The following is a 21674-nucleotide window of genomic DNA, read 5'->3' as shown; positions in this document are numbered from 1 at the left end:
CAAATGCTTTTCCCTACCCGACCTATTAGTACAGCCAAGAACACGGCAATAATTGACCATTTTGAGCAACAATGACCATGAACAGTTGCTCAAGGGGAGGGGTTGGTGGGGTCCTCCCCATAGATATCTATAGTGATTAGTGGTCCTCCCCATATATATATATATCTATGGTCCTCCCTACCTACCTACTGTAGGTCGCTTTTTCTACTGTAGGTCGCTTTTTAAGTATCGCCTAAATGGTCGACTTCCGGTTGATGACGCGCCGTGAAAACACTCCGGGGTTACATTGCAGCTGTAATGTCTCTCAACTACAATGTATAGTGACTGTGAGAGCGGTTTGTCATGGTTGTTGCACCTTCGTGTCGACAAAGGAAACATCAACATCCATACCGAGCCTATTTGGAGTGACAATTGAATTTACTTCACTTTACAAATAAAAATTTTAAAAAAAAAGTGCAGTGCGCGAGATTTCATAATTCGTTTGTTCGGAACCCAGGTGACAACTATTATTATTCCTGTAGTCCACATGTTGAAGAAGGGAAAAAAATTACAAAGACAAGTGCCAGTTACTTTACCAGTTTACCTGATATAAAGTGGGTGCTACAGATCCGCGTTCTTGACTTCGGTTCCCACGCCTCTCTCTGCACAGCTGCCACCCAAGCTCTCCATCTTACCTTATCCGTTGGAAATTGGAACATTTTAATCCTTGACAATGCATTTGTCCCCGAAGTCAGAGAGCATCCGACCACACAGCAACACGAGCCATGGCCCCTCCTGCTCATAACTTTCACTCTCTCAGTCTTCTTCCCAATCTTGACCATGGTTCCACCAATTGGCGTTAAGGCGGTAGAAGAAACCGGTGGTTTTGATATGTATGCAAGCCAAATAATAAGAGGATGCAAACCATGCGAACAGGAGGAGGACAGACGCCACACAACAGCCCCGACCAGGGACTTCACTAGACGGTTTCAGTATGTGTTGCTAGGAAACAGCTTAGACTACAGTTAATTTCCTGTTGAAGTGTTTTCTAATATCAGCAACTGACAGGAAATAAAATGCACTCCTACGCAGAGGGTTGGACTCTCACTCTTTCAGACTGCGTGCTGGAGCTGCTCTGCATGGGAGACAGAATCAGACAGAATCAAAACACAGTCCATTCTAGAGTGCCGACAACTTAACAACTAAAACAAACATAAAACACCATTCTACTCTATCTGATTTCAGTCTTTGACTGTAAAGAATCATTGCACTGCAACAGGAAATCAACTGTAGTCTGTTTCCTAGCAACACATCAAATATTCCAGTGACCAAAGGAGAAGCATGCAGCTGCAGAGCCGCAGAGTCAGCGGCGCTCTCAGGGCCGCGCTCTGACGGCCGCGCTGTGAGGGCCGCTCAGCAGCGCCACCCACCAAATGGCTGAATTGGAGTATTGCACTGTGCGGGCACAGCTGTGAGATCCGCGCGAGGCCAGAGGATGTACGTAACAGTCATACACTGTATGAGTAAATTTAATTAACTATACTTTTGCTCACACAATATCTTGAATGAATGCGTTTATTTATTTCGAACATAATAAATAATAATAAAAAACAAGTAATAAACAGATTAAAAAAACAAACAAGCAGGAGTAGGAGGATGAAGTGTAAAAGTATATTCCATTTCCTACCCCCTTGATTGATTGATTGATCGAAAACTTTATTAACAGATTGCAGAATGGGTACAATACAGTATGGCTCAATACACACAATTGTTAAGGGGATGCAGACCAGAGAAAGACTTTCGTCTTGTTTACATCAGGGTCCCCCATTTTCAATTCATCATAACATATAATGACATACATGACATACGCAGATAGACAGTATTCAGTATATCTTTACACTCTATTATCTTATGCAACTCATATTCACTCCACAAACTGAAATATACTGTTGAATGAACAGCCTGTTTCTTGAAGTTAGACTCTCCTTTAAATTGAACTGTTTGTAGTAGAGACTTGCGGGTTGTACCATTGTACTCAGTAGGGATATCTTTCATTGGTCTATATTGACCAGGCATCACCCACACTTTCACAATTTCCCCACATGGAATTGTCTATTTTTTTTATTTACATTTTTTTATTAAAAACAAAGGTTTGAACATCCGTTCCAAGAACCCTGACGGAGTTTGAATCCCAAAAACAGGTTTTGGGGACAGTCTTACCAATATTTATATTATTCAAATGGAACTCAAACATGTTCCGTTGTGATGTCACGGTATGATGTAATAATAGAACATTCTAGAACATTTGTGATGTCACAGTATGATGTCATAATCAAACAGTCTAGAACATTTGTGATGTCACAGTATGATGTTATAATAGAACATTCTAGAACATTTGTGATGTCGCAGTTGATGTCATAATCAAACATTCTAGAACATTTGTGTATCTATTCAACAATTCTCTCAGAAGATATCATTGTGCATCTTGAAACAGTACTGAACAGAGACTAAACAACATAGATTGAAGCCTGCATTTCTCAACCAAGGTGCCTTGCCTACCGTTTTGCTGTGGAAAGAGACAATACAGTGTGAGAATGGGTTTTAAGCAGAGCCCAATCGCTGAACACAGGAGAAGCCCTGAGAGCCCTGAGAGCGCCGCTGGCTCTGCGGCTCTGCAGCTGCATACTATTGGACCAAAGGGGCTCTTAATGATACCCTAGCCTAGTTGCTAGGTAACAGCTCGGACTGCAGCTGGTTTGCTGACAGCCTGAATACTTTCCACAACAAAGTCGTGTTTCCGCGTCTCTGATTGGCCAGGTCATGTGACATGTACGCCCAATCTTGGGACCGCAAGTTTTTGGATGGTTAAGCTTAGGCGCTCTTTCGAAGTTGGTTAAGGTTAGAGTTTGTCTTAGAGCATGGCGATGGAACGCCTGCCCTGATTCCAAACTCTAACATTAACCAACTGCGAAAGAGTCGCCTAAGCTTAACCAGTGATAAACTAGGCATTAGGTAGTTTGCAGGCTGTTCGACCCGGAAATAGGTGCAGAACTTGCCGTCCCATGATTGGCGCACATGTCACATGACCTGGCCAATCAGAGCGCAAAACTCGAACGCGGAAACACAAATTAGTTGTGGAAAGTATAGACGCTTCCTGACAGCCTTCAACACGATTTATATTAGTAATAATAATAACATAATAGCCTGCCGCTATCAAATGTCCATTCAGAATATTGTCACGAAACTATCTATATAAAACAAGATAAAAGCTAATGTATAAGAAAATAATAATACTTAATAATAATAATACTACTAATAATATATTTGTTTACATAATATATTAATAATATATAATAGCCTAATACTTATTATTTTAAGGTGAAACCGTCTATAAACCTATATGTTCACAAGTCTTATTTTTTATTTGTTTTGACAAGTGGTGGCCTAATCGCAGTTTTTCAATGTGAAGTCAACACCAGAGGGAGCTCCACAAATCATGTTAAACCCAGATTCGGCTCAAACAAGGGACGCAATTATGCCATCAATGTGGAACGCCCTACCCAAAGCTGTAAAGGAATGTGAATCACTACCCACGTTCAAAACCACTCTCAAAGAACACCTACGGGAGACTGCAATTCGAAACTCGCCCCTGTAAATGTCCTAACCCAACCCCCTCCAATGTACAGTAAATGACCTAACCCAAGAATACACAAGACCCTCTTCTTGGAACCAAGTATGGTTTCGTCGATATTCCAATGTACAGCTTTGCTTGTACAGTTGTACAGTTTCCCCCACCCCGCCTACCCAACAGTTTCCCCACCCCACCTATACCCAACCCCCCCCCCCCACCCCACCTACCCAACCTCCAATGTACAGTTTCTATGTCAAATGTATATACTCTCTTTTTTAGACTATTTTTTTATCACAAATAGTACTGTATTTGTAAATGGTATGTCATAAATGTATAGATGTAGCAGTACTGTCTATCTGTATGTCGTGTGTCATATATTATGATGAATTGAAAATGGGGGACCCTGATGTAAACAAGACGAAAGTCTTTCTCTGGTCTGCATCCCCTTAACAATTGTGTGTATTGAGCTGTACTGTACCCATTCTCCAATCTGTTAATAAAGTTTTCAATCAATCAATCAACCTAGGGTTAACCAGGGTTAACTATACCATCGATAATTCAATTTTCGATTATTTTCACTAGATGCCATCGTCGGCATATTAAGATCGGTGATCGATTGTATTTCAGTGCAACAAAAGATGGCGGACGGCACGTCTGCTAGCTCTCAAAAAGCTAGCGCTAAGGTGAATTTATCTTTCATTACGGTAGTGTGGCGTTATGTATATTTTACGTGTATAGCTAAACTACAAACTCAACATTATCATACAATCGCTCGAACACTTGTAACTATCTACACGCGTGTGGTCTGGAAGTGTAAATAAAACAGCCACCAGGCAGCGAGTGCAGCACGCAGCGTTGCTAGCTGGCAGCGGCACCCTTTGGCTTCTCAGTTGGCGGCGAGCTAAGCTAGCGAGTTGTCACTCAAAACATGCTACTAGGCCACATTGTAATGAGCTATTCTAACGTTACCGTAAGCTAGTGGGCGAACATAAGATATTACTTTGTTGTTGAACGTGAATTTAATTTGAGAAATGACAGAAGTTGATGAAACGTTTGCTAACGATGTTAGCTTAATGTTAGCATTTGCCGCCTGGCGCCGCAACAGACAACAGCGAATTCAACTCAGATAGGCCTCTGTGAGCAGCATGCTCCCGGGGTTCTGGCTAGCTGGACACAACCACCAATGTGTATTTATGAAACCTTTTGATATGATTTATTGTAGCTAGCGTTGTCCTGCATACACATTGATATATTCTGTGATGTAACGTCAGTAGTTATGTATCAGTATTATATAACTTGTTGCTGCCAGCATCAAGCCGAATCGGACACCAGTGACGTCATGAGAGCTGTTTGTTGAGGGTCGCCAAGTGCCAACAACTCAAACATGGCCCTTGTTTAGCCCACTAAACTAATGGATAGTTCGAATATTATTTTTTACATTAAGTGGTATGACATTGCCAATAGTGTAATCGATGTTTACAGTTGTGGAGACGCTTTGCATTTGGCACACTGTCTTTTTGCAAGACATTATTGATGTATATATTTATTTCTTTTACATATATATATTTTAAACCATGATAGTTTATTGTGTTTATGTAATTTAATCTGTGTGTAGTTTTGTCTTTTATCTGGACAATGCGTCTGCAAATAAAGTTTGTGCGCGAACCGGGAAGCTTGAGTGTTTGGGATATCAAGTCAAGAGTTTGTGTCCAATAATGACAGTGTGCAAATGTGTTTTCTTTTATATTGTGTGTGTATGCCACATGACCCATAATATTCTATTTAGAAATCAGATTTTCTATTTGGACCCAACTTCCATTGTCTCTCATGTAAATGTAAGATGGACTTTTCTCAGACTTGCGTTCTCAAATATCCGATAAGATAAGATATTCCTTTATTGATCCCCCTGGGGAAATTCTGGCGTCATAGCAGCATGGGGGAGGGGAGGTATAGGTATGGGCAGGGTAATAGTAGAAGACATGAATATAGGCAATAATAAGCAGTGTAAACAATATAATTTACTCTGAATATGAGCAAGTAAGCCGTAATCAAAGGTGCAGATGAGGGTATATCTTATCTATCTAGTTATATTATGTTACAATAAATATGGTCAATAACACTTAGAAGTTAGAATCTGAATATACATATAGTAAAATTTGTAAAATATACAGTATACACTGGTGCAGTATATAAGGTACCCTAACTGGCATGATATATGTTGTAGTCCGTGCATTTTAGGTGGTAAAATTAGGTGGTCAGTCTGAAATTAAAAACAACACGTGAAGGTGATGATGCTCTGATTTGATTCTGGCTGCTTATTATTTTTTTTATGATATGATATTTCAGACCAATCATGCCTTGTTTACCTCTACAGGCGCTGCTTGAGAGCAAGCTGAAGTCTTTCAGTATTGGTAAGATGGCAGTTGCCAAGAGGACCCTGAGCAAAAAGGAACAAGATGAAATAAAGAAAAAGGTGAGTCAGGGTGGGAGTGGGCGGTATGTCCTACAATTATATATCACAGTATATTATTTAGAGAGAGAGAGATGAAGTTTAGGTCATTGAAATGAACATGGAATTTCTAATGTCCTTCCACCACTTACTTTTTTTTGGTCGTACGGACCAGCGTTTCCGTTAGCCGGTAATTACCGGTATTTGGCCGGCAAAATCTGTTGAAGTCCGACAAATTTAATCTCTCCGGTCATAGTGTCCGGTGAAAATAGTTCCCTCTGGGCACAGTTTGATTATTTGAATTGTATTTGGATGGGCTGGAGTTGGGTGGCCTATGCGATGAACGAAACAATCATTGCGTTTGTTGTCGTTGCTTCGCCAAGCAGCCGGTCTGGTAATGACGACGCTGTGTCAGTGAGAGCTTGCTGCTGGATTTGCGGAAGGCATGCAGCTGCAGACCCACAGAACCCACCAGCTTTGCTGGCACAGTGCGGTCCCCAGACCTGGAAAGCTGCTCTGCGGGTCTGCAGCTGGATGCTTCTTGCAAACTAACTGCAGGCGGCTGGCCGGCTCGCGCTGATATTGTTGGACCGGCTGCTTGGTGGAGCAACGATGAAACGAATGTAATGAATCGTTCGTCGCATGGGCTATTTAATTTTGGCCTGTTTTGGTACGGTTCGGGTGGTCAAGTTGTGCTTGGAGGGAGTTGTTTTCACCGGACATTATGACCAGCACCAAGTCGTTGGGAGGTGGAGATATACATCACGCAAACCCACGATAATGTTGCCGTCTCTCTGCCAAATTTCTCAGTTCTTCGCTTGATATAATTAATACAAATGTCCAATATAACGGAATTCGTTAGCTCATAAAAATGTGATTATAACAGACTGCTGTTTATTAAGGTCGGGCAGACTGCCCACCGACACCTCAAGTCGGCAGCAGCACGCAGTCTCGAGGGACTTATTTTATTTGGAATATATTAATGACTGTATATACGCAAAAGTAGCATAGTTTTAAGTTAAAATATTATAAATGCCTTGATGATGTCATTCTTTATATAGGCCTATCAATTGTTTTTAAGCTCAATATAAACTCTGACCGGAATTTATCCCATTTGTCCGGTAGATTGAAATCTACCGGACACTCGGACCTGCAAAAAAAAATTCTAACGGAAACCCTGGTACGGACACTGGAAAATGATTCGGCTAGTGATGTCTGTATTGTGGTTTTTCCGTTTAGCACCTCTTGTGGAGGGACTGCTTGTGTGTGCTAGGGGTGCACCGATATATCGGTTGAGTATCTGTATCGGCCGATTAAGATCAAATTTGCAGATGGCAGCGGCCGATAATTATCCGTCAATTTGTGTTGCGTCATTCTGGTCCATGCTCTGGAACTGTACTTTTTATATGATGGAAAGCCTTCTAGAACAGAGGCGCACATCCATATTCCGTAGATTATGACCTCCCTGCACCAGTGGGGATTAGTTAAAAACATCCTCACATGGGCGGCTAGGTGGCGCAGTGGGCAACGCGCTCGCCACCAACGCAGGAGATGCTGGGTTCGAGCCCAGCTCTCTGCGTTGCTACCAGCTTGGCTGGTTGTTCATATTAATACAATTGGCAGTATTAGGGGGTGGGAAGCTGGTGGGTGGGGATCGGACATTGTGGACAGCGACTCCTACAGGTCGGTTGGTGCGCCTGCGCAGTAGAATCAGGAAGCGACGAGGGCGGTGTGTCCCTCCCACGCAGACCCTCGCCGCTGAGAGATCGCGCTGTGCAGGTGAAAAGATGCGACGGCTGCCTCCTCGAGTACCGGAGGGAGGGGACACGTGATGCAAGGCTTCGTCCACATTGCAGCCGACCTGTGGGAGGCATAGCCTAACAACGTTCGAGACAGGGGAGGGTAGAATTGGACAATGTGAAATTGGGGACGGGAGAAAAATAGAAAAATGGGGAGAAAAAGTAGATAAAAAGAAAACGTCCTCACACTTCTTTCTCCGTTTGAACAATTGACTTGAGAAATTAGCGCATCTGAGGCATTGGTTGCCGACGTGATTCCCTCTGTGAAATTCCCAGAAATGAGAGTGCACTTGGATATTGGAGCAATAATCACAGCTGTGTCCTTGTACGGCACAGACGGCACACAGATACCTATCTTCCCCATGCACCAGCATGGACAGCGAGCGGCTGTTCAGTGCTGCATCTCAGCTCAGTCCAAACAGACTGAGCTGCGACAAAGCCGAGATGCTTCTTTTTTTTGTATCTACTTTTTCTCCTATTTTTCTGTTTTTCTCCCATCCCAATTTAGTCGTTATGCCAATTCCCCCCTCCCCTTCCTGGTCGTTGCGCGCATTTGCCACCTACTTGCCGGTCTAGGGAGCCCTGAAGTCTCACATGCTTCCTCCGATACATAGGAGACAGCCAGCAGCCTCTTTTCACCTGACAGCGCGGACTCTCATTGGTGAAGTGTAACGCGTGGGAGGGTCACACTACCTTCACCAGTTCCTTACCTTGCTGTGCAGGTGCCCTGACCGACCTGTAGGAGTAGCGGTTTACAACGACCAGGATATCTTTTATTCAACTTCAGCCCTGATCATAACACCACATATTAATTTTATAATTCTAACCCCTTAAATGCCAGTGTGGGGTGGGGGGGGGGGGGTTATTGCAGGCTAGCATGTGTCAATGATTAGCAACAACACTGATTTTGATGGATTTTTAGTTTTTTGTAAGGGTCCAGCCTCCACCAATCACATGCGGCTCTCTTTGTGTGTGTGTGTGTGTGTGTGAGAGAGAGAGAGAGAGAGAGAGAGAGAGAGAGTTCTCCAACTTATGCGAGTTGCAGTGTGGCTGGGTAGTGTAGAGGTCTAAGCACTCCTACGCCTACCACTGCTGAGACCCAGGGTGGGAAGCCAGTCGGGTATGAGTATAACAGTTTCTGCACCGGCAAAGGAGACTCATGATAATGTCTGTTCTCAGGAGGATGAGCGAGCAGCAGCGGAGATTTACGAGGAATTTCTTGCCGCCTTCGAGGGAGGAGATGGCAAGGTCAAGGCCTTTGTCCGTGGTGGCATCGCTAACGCATCAAAAGGTAAAGCAGATAAAATCTTTGTGGCGAGTGACCTGTGTGACAGATGTGTTATTGTCTTGAGATATACGCGCATGTACACAATGCACAGATTATAATTTATATTTATTAAGGCTGTCAAAGTTAACGCGGTATTAACGCGTTATTGCCCGATTCTATTAACGCCACTATTTTTTTAACTCACGATTAGCTTTTAAGATTTTTTTTTTTTTTTACTATTTTTTCCAGGTGTATTATTGATGCTCTCATTGATACTATGTTTGTTTCTGAAGTGTGTGTGTGTGTGTGAGATATATATAGAGAGGGGGTGAGAGAGATGAGGAAGGGGCAAGAGAGAAAGAGAGCTGGGAGAGTGTGTGTGAGAGAGGGCGGTGTGTGATTACTCAGCCCTTGTGTGGGTGAATGTAACAAGTTCCTAACGTTTTCTTTCCCCTATTATTTCATGCACACTTTAGTCATTGTTTTAAATTATTATTTTCTCTTAAGTTATTTTGTGCATCACTGTTTTGAATTTGATGCAAATTTGCAATGCATGAGGGTCATCCTTTTGTGTTAAATGGCTGCATAAAGCCAGCATTTGTTGACTCATGTTGATAAGAGTATTAAAACTTGAAAAAGATCCGTTTAAGGTAGATACAAATAAAATAAAATGCGATTAATCGCGAGTTAACTATGGACAGTCATGCGATTAATCACGATTAAATATTTTAATTGATAGACAGCACTAATATTTATAGATCCCCTCCACACGTGTTTTTAGCACTTTATAAATGTATATTGAATAAAAATGTGTGTTATGGTTTTCCACACAGTAGAGGAGACGCAGTAGAGGAGACGCAGTAGAGGAGACACAGTAGAGACACAGTAGAGGAGACACAGGATAGACACAGTAGCGACACAGTAGAGACACAGTAGAGGAGACACAGTAGAGGAGACACAGGATAGACACAGTAGAGACACAGTAGAGTCGCAGTAGAGGAGACACAGTAGAGTCGCAGTAGAGGAGACACAGTAGAGTCGCAGTAGAGGAGACACAGTAGAGACACAGGATAGACACAGGATAGACACAGTAGAGGAGACGCAGTAGAGGAGACGCAGTAGAGGAGACGCAGTAGAGGAGACACAGTAGAGGAGACACAGTAGACACAGTAGAGGAGACACAGTAGAGACAGTAGAGACACAGTAGAGGAGACGCAGTAGAGACACAGTAGAGACGCAGTAGAGACGCAGTAGGCCAGACACTGTATGAGAGATACAGGAGAGAACTTTGTTCTAGCAAGATTCAACCGTAGGGCAACAGAGATGCATGCGTTTCCAGAGACGCCGGGTCTGAACCCACTACACCATAGTGTACTGTACTGTACTGTACAGTCTTCTCTTTAACATTAATAGTTTATTTTAAATAGTTTTTAGTTTGGAACTAATCCTCTCTTTGCCTCCTTACAGAGGAAACGGCTGCCGACGAGAAGAAGGGCAAGATGTACAAACCCAAGTCACGCTTTGATGCCCAAGCTAAAAGCTTTTTGCCATTGGAAACCCCACCCCAGTTTTTAGCATTGGATAAGAGACATGTAAGTGATTATCACTACCACCCTTCTGTTGTTTCAGAGTCCATAAATGATTCCTCGCTTTTCAGACATCCGTGTCACAACTGTATCGGTTGTTACTTGTAGTTGTACCTATACAAATGTATATCAATAACGATTTTCTTTCTTTTCCTTTCCGATCTCTAGCAGCCACAGAAGAAAATGACAGAAAAGGAGAAGAAGAAGAGTAACTTGGAGCTCTTCAAGGAGGAACTCAAACAGTAAGCAGTTTTCAAGTTTCTTTAATAGTTGTCATACAGAAGTACAGAATACTTTTATACAAAATGCTTCTTTCTGTTACGCTCCAGAGACTGCTAGACAAAAAAGATAAGTATGAAATAAAATAAGTATAGCATGTAAAAATAGAATGTAAAAAATAGAAGTCACGTACGTAGACACAAGTGTTCAGTTTGTACATACCGGTATGTACAATGTTCAATGCAGAATAGAAGTAACTGAGTTACCATACAGTATGTTTATTTGTATAACCTTACATTGAAACGGCATTAGAAATATTGATTGGATTTAGATAAAGTCATTGAACCTTCTTATTTGTCATAATAGAACATTCTAGAACATTTGTGATGTCACAGTATGATGTCATAATCAAACATTCTAGAACATTTGTGATGTCACCGTATGATGTCATAACCAAACATTCTATAACATTTGCGTATCTATAGTCAACAATTCTCTCAGAGCAGCCGTGTGCATCTTGAAACAGGACTGAACAGATAGACTAAACAACATAGACTGAAGCCTGCATTTCTCAACCAAGGTGCCAAGCCTACCGTTTTGCTGTGGAAAGAGCCGGCAAATTGATTTACGGCTTTCCAGTGTTGAGGAATTTTCATGTGTCGAGTCGGCGGTGATTTTGGAGATTGGGAAAATAGTTTTCTTACCTTGTAGTAGTAACGTGAATATTTAGGAAATAGCTTTAGGACCACTTTACATGCCTCTTATTTGTTTTTACACATGGCGCTCAATTACATAAATGGCGTCTTGTCGCTCTTCAGGATCCAGGAGGAAAGGGACGAGAGACACAAGTTGAAAGGGCGGGTCAGTCGCTTCGAGCCTCTCGCCGGCGCGGATGGAAGACGCTCCTCATGTAAGTCTTTATGCGCTCCCCTAGGTTCTACACGTGCCCCTGTCCAGCACGCCTGCTCTAGCCCCCCACACTCCCCCCGTCTTTCAGGTTTGTCTCCGAAACAAAATTCACACTGCCTCTCTTGCTTCTTTTAGCGGATGGTTCTTCAAGAAGAAACCGTCCGTCCAGTGGTAATTTTGTCTTAATACACACTGGCATTGAATATCTTTCATCTTGCTAAAGACAATGCGCCGTGTGCTCATCGAGAAGGTGTGTGAAAGAGAGTCCCGTTTATTTACTCCTGTCTCTGCAGTTCTGGACGACTCGGCGCCAGGTTCCCACGATGTCGGAGACCCGTCCACCACTAACTTGTACCTTGGGAACATCAACCCGCAGGTGAATTCTGGTTTCAAAACACAAGCTATACGTTAAAAAATGATGACACTAGAACATACTTGAATAGCTATGATGGATACTTAAAACTTAAAGCTAACATCTTTGCACATTTCAAAGCTTACCGGGCAAACTGATCCACATACGATGCCATAGCTATAGCTCTCCACTCTGCGCTGAGCCACCTGGAACACCGGGGGAGCTATGTCAGAATGCTCTTCATTGACAATAGCTCAGCCATTAACACAATCATCCCAGACATCCTGGTCACCAAACTGCTGGATCTAGGCCTCCCCACACCCACCTGCTTCTGGATTAAGGACTCTGACCAACCGACCCCAGACAGTGAAACTCGCCCCCACCTCTCCTCCCGCACACTCGGCACTGGCTCTCCCCAGGGCTGTGTGCTGAGCCCCATGCTGTACTACACCAGGGGTCTCAAACTCAATTTACCTGGGGGCCGCTGGAGGTAGTCTGGGTGAGGCTGGGCCGCATCAAATATTCCACAAAAAAAGGGTTTCAAGTATTAAAAAAAAAAAGTACAACTGATCCAATCTTCTCAATATTTAGCAATAACATTTCAGAACATGAACAGTTCTTCAGAACATGAACGGTTCTTCAGAACATAGGCTTTTCAGTGGTGTCAGTGGACTCATCCACAATGAGCTATGGAAATGCACTGTGAATTTTTTTTCTATCACAAGGCTGTTTAATCAAATCACCAGCCAGTATTTCAGTTATTCTGGTTGCTGTGCGATCTGAGGGGGGTTTGCTTCTGTTTGCCTTCAAACATGGTCTCCATCACTTCAGTCATACATTATTTTATTATGTATGCATCAGAGAGAGAGAATGGCTTCTTGTGTTTAGCAAACACCCATGCCACCCATGGTTGCTTTTTCTCGTTGTGACATAGATTTAACAATAATTCTGCTTGCAGCTTGATATGATGATTTCATTCCATTTATTTGTGTGGTTCTTGGCACTGAATTTTGAGGGAAGGTTGCATCAAAATAACTGTTTTGTTTCATAGTGGCGTTTCATATTGCCACTCTTCACAAGAGCTACCGTTTCTTGGCATATTAGTCACATTGGTTTGGTGCTGGACTCAGGATGAACGCATATTTTTCAGTCCATTCACCTTTGAATTGCAGTCGACTTTTCTTTTACTGGCCATCTTTGAAGATCCCATATTTTTCTGCTGCCTGCCTGCTGGCGAAACTAGGCTACTAGCTACATTTATCTCACAGATAAAACTGGGAGCAAGGCTACTGTAGATGCGCTGTCAACTCTGCTCTGACTCGGACTGAAAGAGACGACACTCATTCCGTGAAGACCCGCCCTACTCCCCTACTCTGCCTCTGATTCGCAGACTGTGGGGGGGGGGGGAGGACTCTGACGGGACGCTGAATGTGATTTGATCAGACCCGTACACAGACACAGACAGACAGACAGTGGCAGTGCAGCCGGACATGCAGAGCACTGCTTGCAGAGGAGATTTAGCGTGAATGCATTTGCCTTCCACTTTACTTGGTATCACTCCGGAATCACGTTTCAACCAAGTCACTAACGTAACGTTGCTGTCATGAGCCTGCGCTATGGTAGCCTACAAGTGATCAAATAAATAAAACTTCCAACTCGCGCAACGACTCGGCAACAAGTTGCGCGCGGGCCGCATTAACACTAAACTTTGATGTCAAGTAGGGGGCCGCAAAATATCATCTTGCGGGCCGCGAGTTTGAGACTCCTGCTCTACACCCATGACTAGTCCAGCCCACCCGGAGAACATCATCGTCAAATTAGCTGACGACACGACGGTGGTTGGACTTATTGCAGGGGGGAGTCTGCATACAGAGATGAGGTCCTCGAACTAACATTGTGGTGTTCGGTGAATAACCTAGCACTGAACACTACAAAAACCAAGGAACTCATCTTTGACTTCAGGAAGAACAGTGCAGACCCCACCCCCCTCTGCATCAATGGTGAGGATGTGAAGAGAGTCAGCTCCTTCAAGTTCCTCAGTACCCTCATATCTGCTGACCTCCTGGACCGCAAATACAACTGCGGTCATCAAGAAGGCCCAGCAGAGACTTCACTTCCTGAGGGTGCTGAGGAAGAATAGACTGGAGGAGCAGCTGATGGTGACCTTCTATCGCTCTGCTGTTGAGAGCCTGCTGACGTACTGCATAACAATGTGGTACGCCAGCTGCACTGAAGCAGACAGAAAGGCGATTCAGAGGGTCATCCACCTGTTCGACCTGTTGCCATCGGGCAGGCGTTACAGGTGCATCAGAGCCAGAACAAACTGGCTCAGAGACGGTTTCTTCCCCAGAGCCATCACCACCCTGAACTCTAACTAACATGCACTAATAATTCACCTTTCCCCCTCCTCCCACACTGCAACATCCTGATGTGCAATATCCACAGTGCAATACCCACCCACTACCGTCTGACACTGTGATTGTTATTTGTGTATTGTTATTCTGTATATTGTTATTTTGTATATGGACTGTAGCATTGTCTTATTGCTTATAGTATTTAGTATGTTTCTGTATAGTATTTTATGTTTCTCTTTTATTATTTGTGATTTTATTACTGCACCTTAAGGCCTTGTCCAGACGAAAACAATTTAGATCTTTTTCGTTTTCATTTAGTTTTTCATTTAAAAAAAGGTTTCCGTAAAAACGGAATTCTCAAGAAATAAGTGCGTGCGAATAAATTTACAAAATGTCTTTCCTGTTTTAGACGTCTCTTTTATTTTGACACCCCCCGGCCGGAAGTGTTATCGTTAGTGATGCACGATATATCGGCCACCGATATAATATCGGCCGATATTGCCGTTTTTTTTACACCTTTTTTCCCCTCCTTTTTTTCCGATTTTTCTCCCATCCCACTGTTAGTCGTTATGCCAATTCCCAACCCCCTTCCTGGTTGTTGCGCACTTTCCCCTACTGTTTGTCCGAGAGGCCGGAGACTGTCGCATGCTTTCCTCCGACGCATGTGCAGCCAGCCGGCAGCCAGCCTGGCCGCGCAGATTCTCACCGGGAGAGTGTAACGTGTGGAAGGTCGCACTACCTCTCTCCAGATCCTACCCTTGCTGAGCAGGCGCCCCGACCGAACTGTAGGGGTCGCTGTCCACAACGCCCAGGACCCACCCACGGCTCCCCTCCCCTAACTCAGCCAAACGAGTTAGTATAGCGATCAGCCCGAGCCAAGGCAATGCTGACTCTCCGGGAGTCGAGACTGCAGCCTCTTGCATTGGTGACGAGCACAATCTCCGCTACGCCACCTGACCGCCCCGATATTTTTTTTTAATTTTTTTTTCTTTTTACATATTTTGGCCTTAAATAGTTTCAAAATATCAGTAATTTCTGAAAATAAGTTACAAAAGTAAAATATTTTTTGGAAAATAGCTCTTTATTTGATTATCATAAAAAGTGTCTTCTATACAGAGATATCGACATCGGTAAATATTGGTATCGGCCAGAACAGCAATATTAATATCGGTTATCGGTATCGGCCACAATTTTCACATCGGTGCATCACTAGTTATCATTGTCTGTTATCGTCCTGTTCTATGATTTTGAGCTGACGCTAGTTTCCAACAGATAGGAGAGACACACCGCGGCACAAATGCAGCTTCACAGGCAGCCGGTGATGATCTGAAAAATATATTCTCATTTCCTGATCAGCCCGCACACACACACACATAGGGCACATGCTGATATATAGGTCAAAACAGATCTGATTACCCCAAGACTGGTCAAATAAATTGCTTACCTCAGATCAGATGTTCTGCAAAAAGATTATTCCAATTCCTGATCGCCATTCCAAATATCGATCGCGTTTATTGATTCAGCGTTGGGTACTGTAAATATGTATTCCACGTTTTGCGGCTCTACGATCACTTGGATCCTTCAGTTGGCTTGACGGAAAAGTAAAATGAGGAAACTGCCCCCCCCCCCCCTTCATCAGTCTAATCTAATGGGGTGCAGTTACACAGGGAGAGACGATAGTGGGCGCTATTTTCTTAATGGAGCTCAGTCTGCAACACTAGCTAGACTATTGATGAAATATGAATTCACAGTGCAATACTCCAATTCAGCCATTGGCAATTCCGTTGGGTGGGGGGGGCGCTGTTGAGCGGGCCTGTGACCAGACCTGAAAGCGCCCCTGGCTCTGCGGCTCTGCAGCTACATATGCTTCTAGCAAAATCCAGCATCCAGCCCCGCTGTTTGCAATGGGAGCAGCACGGAGTCTCGACTCGGGACTTATTTTATTTGGAATATAATGACTTTATATGCAAAAGTAGCCTAGTTTTAAGTTAAAATATTATAAATCTACATGCCTTGAGGATGTCATTCTTTATATAGCCTGCCTATCAGGCAAAAAAAAGTATTCTAACGGAAACACTGATACCGTGATATATACCGTTACCGTCTATGCTTCAAATTATACCGTGATATACATTTTAGACCATACTGTCCACCCCTACCGTCTAGAGTATAAATGTGTTTTTATCGTTTTCTGCAGTATTTCATAGAACGTGAGATATAGGCATAAATGCATATATTAGATTATCAAATGCAGTTTGATACCGATCCATGCTATATTAAAAATGTCAACTGTACATTGTCCTAAACGTCATGACTGATCATCTGCGGGTGAATGGAGGGGGGAGTCGTTTATAATTCAATGACCGACGTTAAATGATTTATGTAGTATGGGTGATATATTGATCAGAGCAGTTTGTATCGAAAATGATAAAGAAAAACGCTGAAACTCACCCCAGTCTCCTCGTAGCGTTGGGCGATGAGTGGAGCAAACGGATCCCAATTATGGGATGTTGATCGATGCGATCCATTTCCGTTTGTATATTACTAATACACGTCCAAATCATGTTGATTATTGAGTTATGGCAAAGATCCATATCGACGGTGTCTGTATTGAGCCCTGGGACGATAAACGAGTGGCCAGACGAAAATAGGGGACGGACCGAGCTCCAATGGCCACTTCCGGTTTGGCAACTCGCCGATCGGCCACCAGGTGTCGGTATTGAAGCGTTGCAGAGTTGTGATGGCTCAGACAGCATCAGCCAAGACTCCGTGGGTGAAATATGAATACCATGACGAAAATATGAAATATTGATCTCAAACACGCCGTGATTGTCAGACAACGCATGGTGGAGAAACCCGCCTTAACACGTGATTGGCGGAGAATGGGTTAAATACTACAGTGATTTCGTAATTACTGCAATTCTTTATACCCCTTTCCTCTAAAATGGCAAGATAGAACTCTGAAACTTTGTCACAAGATAAAACGGATATTGAGAAGTTCAATTTCACTTATAACTCAATTTAGAAAAGATATTTAGTTATGTTAGCTTCTGCAGGCCAGTATAGATGGGAAATACAAATATAATATTTACTTGACCGTAAATACTAATGATGACAAGGAAAATATCGGAGAACACTACAACATACTAGCTATGATTGATGAAGCGGATATTGATTTGAAGCTCTTATTTCTCCTCTAGTCTGTACTAGGGCTGGGCGATATAACGATAACGATAAATATCGCGATATATTTTAATAATCGATATCGAATATCGAAATAAAAAAAAAATCGAAAAATCGTTTTTTTTTTTTTTTTTTTTTTTTCCCTTTTTTCCCTTTTTTCCCTGCAACAGGGCAGTTTTAAAACCAGAGACAGTGGACAGACTTGTCTTTCTTGCCTGCAACTTAAAGTAATGGCTTTGCTTGTCCAAATGACAATACTGACCAAATTCAGATTTCTTTTTCTCTTGTCCATTTATTTTGTTTGCTTTCTAATTTAAAATACATTTTGAAACCGTCTGTACACAGTAGGCTATGTGTGCTAGCAGAACTAGACTCCAGTCACGAGTCACAGTGCACATGTGCGGTGGTTTGTCCACCAAAAAAGCGCCAAAAGATCGAAAATAAACTAGCAGAGCCAGAACTGTTCAACTCCTCTGGAGCCACAGCCAGCAGAGAAGCCGGTTTACTTTAGCTTTTAAACCAGCTGCAGCCTGAGAACTGGAGTGTGAGGGGATGTAACACTAAAGATGGCGGCAATGACAAAGAATTGCTGCAAAATAAACACATCTGTTGTTAAAAAAAAAAAAAACCTTTTTTTTTTTTTAATTTTTTTTATACTTATAACAATTAGATAATTATCGATATCGAGAAATAAAATAAAATTATCATATCGTTATCGCGATATGATTTTTTTCCATATCGCCCAGCCCTAGTCTGTACACACCTTCTTGGTGAATGTGTCACACAGCAATGTTATAGGGCCTCTATTTTGTAATCGGTTCCCTTGTCCATACTGACTCTTTGCCCCTTTGTGTCAGATGAATGAGGAGATGCTGTGTCAGGAGTTTGGCCGCTATGGCCCCCTGGCCAGCGTGAAGATCATGTGGCCCCGGACGGACGAGGAGAGGGCCCGGGAGAGGAACTGTGGCTTTGTGGCCTTCATGATCAGGAGGGATGCTGAGCGAGCACTCAAGAACCTCAATGGTAAAGAAAGACTTTTTGGTTTTGTTTTAATAAAGTCAAGTGATCTCATGCAGAGCTTTCCCTAAACAATGGTATAGGGGTGCGGCGCCATGTTATAATAAATAATAATTTATTATTATATATATTTTTTTATGGTTGCAGTGAAAGCTCAAGTTTCAAGTTTTTTTTATTTGTCACATACAGTATAAGGTACATGTACATTATAGTGAAATGCTTGGTTCTGTATGAGCTTCCTAAAATTGTGATTCATACAGTAAAAAAGTGAGAGTAAAAACCAACACTACAAAATATACAAAACTAAAATGTTCAAAATGAAAAAAAAAAATCGTAGAAGAGGTAGTCCAAATATGTAGGAATAAATGGATACAAAATAATAGCGTGTAATGTTTAAAAAGTGTCTAAAGTGAGTGAATGTTTAAGGTGAGTGAGTGTGTGGATGAGGGTGTTGAGTGCAGTGAATGTAGAATGGATGAGTTAGTCTTACAGTGAGTTCACATTGAGCAGCCTGATGGCCTCTGAGTCGCTCTGCTGGCCATGAGGTTCCGGTAGCGCTTGCCTGACTGCAGCAGTGACCAGCTTGTACCTTATACACTGTACTTAAACAAATAACTTATTTGGAACCTTTGTTTGCTGTGGTTTTCTTTCCCTCCATCGCAGGAAAGATGATAATGAACTTTGAGATGAAGCTGGGATGGGGCAAAGGGGTCCCCATCCCCCCCCACCCCATCTATATCCCTCCTTCCATGATGGAACACACACTCCCCCCGCCCCCCTCCGGACTGCCCTTCAACGCGCAGCCCCGCGATAGGCTGAAGAACCCCAACAACGTCCTGCTCCCCCCGCCCAAAAACAAGGAGGAATTTGACAAGGTAACTCAGCATGTCAACTTAGGAATTTTCTTATGGGTCATCACATGGCATTGTTTTTTTTTGCTGGTGAGATGTTAGCCTTTTTTGTTTTTTTTAAATATATATTGAGATTATTCATTTAATCCTAGCATCTGTTAGCGATGGCTTTTGATCATAGTGACTGAGCTAGACGAGCTTTGCACTGTATGTCATAGGGTTGTTAAAGGGGGAATGTTGCTAGTCTTATTAGACAAGTAGTGGACACACAGATGTGTGCGAATGAGTGTGTGTATAGTCAATGAAACAATGGTAAGTGTGACGTACTGAGTAAATAAGAGATGTTTATTTACCATGTCAGGGTGTGTTACCTATCGTAAAAACTGACAGCAGTACAGGAAAGTTGTTTTCTATTTAATGCATTTTTATATTTTTCACCTGTTGCCTTTTAACTCTACTCACATATTCTATGTTTATTATCTGATGTGACTTCATATACAGACTCTGTCGCAAGCCATAGTCAAAGTGGTTATCCCAACAGAAAGGTACATGTTTTTCATTCTATAATTGGTGTAAAAAAAAAAAAAAAAAAAAAAAACGTAGAAAAACATCCCATAGTGAAGCCAAAAAGTGTGATGGTTTGGATCAGCGCATGCTAGAGGGGGCGGCGTGGTGGGCCTGAGCAATGGTTCTGAGCAGCTCGTGTAGAACAGTACTGACCCGGGCGAGCAGATTGTTATGTATACAGCGCTCTCAAATTCATACTCTAAATAATTGACGTCAGGGCTGGGAAGTAGACCATACTTTAAAGGTGTACCGTCATGGAGCCATCAATAATATATTTTCTTTGAATGTTTATTTATTTTTGAATTGTATTTTGTGTGTATATAATATATATGAGGTTGTGTGTATAATACTTTGCGAGGGAAATGGGATGATCATAAAGTTGTATAAAGTGGCACCATGACAAATGCAGCACAAGATAAAGACATGACGTTATGATGTTCATACTGTAAACTAAATACTTCAAATATGGTTATAACATAAAAACGAATAAAACTAAGATTATATTTTGGCCCTTTTGCCCACTCCTAATCAACATAATACTGTATGTTATATTAATATTATATATATTATTAATATGTTCTTTGTCGAAATCCAACATAGTTTTCCCACATCGCAATACCACTTTACACATTAACACCTAATGTCCGTGTTACAATGCCTTATTTTTAATAACAATGGCGTTGTCAACAATTATATAATACACTTATACACTGATGAAGGCCGGATGGCTGAAAACGTTTTGTGCGTTATACAACTACAAAATCTTTTTCATTTAGAAAGTGAGTTTAGTAGGAGAAAATACAATTTTAAACATCAGTTTGCACGTACCACACTTAAACAGATGTGTCCTTCAGTTATTGGTGTAAAGTTATGGAATTCTCTCCATAGCGAGCTTAAGGGATGTAACAGTGTTTATCAATTCAAAAAAATGTATAAAAAAAAAATATTTAGTCAGTATGAAAATCAAAATGTGATCTGAATAGTGAGATTTTTTTTTTCTCTTCTCTTTCTTTTCTTTTTTATTCTTTATCATTATTAATATTTAAATTTTTCTTGTTTAACTGTGGATTGTGTTTCTTTTATAATGGTATAAATGATTATTTGTGTAAATAAGGTTATACGCCGACCATTAAGAAAATACATGTTAGTTTAGGAATAAGGGGCAGGTAATTATAAGATTTATTCTTCTTCCTGCTCCTTTTGTCCATGGAATGGCTATTTATGATTTTTTAATTAAGAAACTATGATTGTATTATTCCATGTGGCAAATAAAAACTCTGAACTGAACTGAACTGAACTTCAGAAAAAAAAACGATTTTCCTACTCTATTTTTTATTTTAATTTTTAATTTTTTTGCAACAATTATATAAAACATATTTTTTTAAGTATTGTGTTTTAAAAGATTATATTATTGTAGTAGTATAAAAAAAGAAGATTGTGATGAGAATATATAATTTTGAGTGAATTAAAAAACCATGACAATTGCATTAGGAAATACATCAAATATACAT

General features: G+C 41.8%; 1 protein-coding gene across 3 annotated transcripts in view; it reads left to right on the top strand.

The window, feature by feature from the left end:
- Positions 1-4248: 4248 nt before the first annotated feature.
- The window catches only part of u2surp (U2 snRNP-associated SURP domain containing), a gene marked incomplete at its 5' end in the record, with an annotated part of 41246 nt that continues 23820 nt past the window's right edge, over positions 4249-21674 (top strand). The window contains 11 exons of one of the 3 annotated variants that reach the window (XM_084326136.1): positions 4249-4293; positions 5985-6083; positions 9038-9149; positions 10593-10717; positions 10880-10953; positions 11749-11840; positions 11975-12010; positions 12133-12215; positions 18586-18751; positions 19409-19620; positions 20098-20141. In XM_084326136.1, coding sequence (XP_084182262.1) covers positions 4249-4293; positions 5985-6083; positions 9038-9149; positions 10593-10717; positions 10880-10953; positions 11749-11840; positions 11975-12010; positions 12133-12215; positions 18586-18751; positions 19409-19620; positions 20098-20141 — 1088 coding nt within the window. Of the gene's footprint in view, positions 4294-5984; positions 6084-9037; positions 9150-10592; positions 10718-10879; positions 10954-11748; positions 11841-11974; positions 12011-12132; positions 12216-18585; positions 18752-19408; positions 19621-20097; positions 20142-21674 lie in introns of those variants that run through there. The other 2 variants (XM_084326137.1, XM_084326139.1) reach the window with 2 other exon arrangements.

Source organism: Notolepis coatsorum, assembly GCF_963971535.1.
Source record: "Notolepis coatsorum genome assembly, chromosome: 12".
Classification (NCBI taxonomy): Eukaryota; Metazoa; Chordata; class Actinopteri; order Aulopiformes; family Paralepididae; genus Notolepis; species Notolepis coatsorum.
Note: the sequence above shows the minus strand (reverse complement) of the source record. Positions and strands in the feature narration are given on the sequence as shown.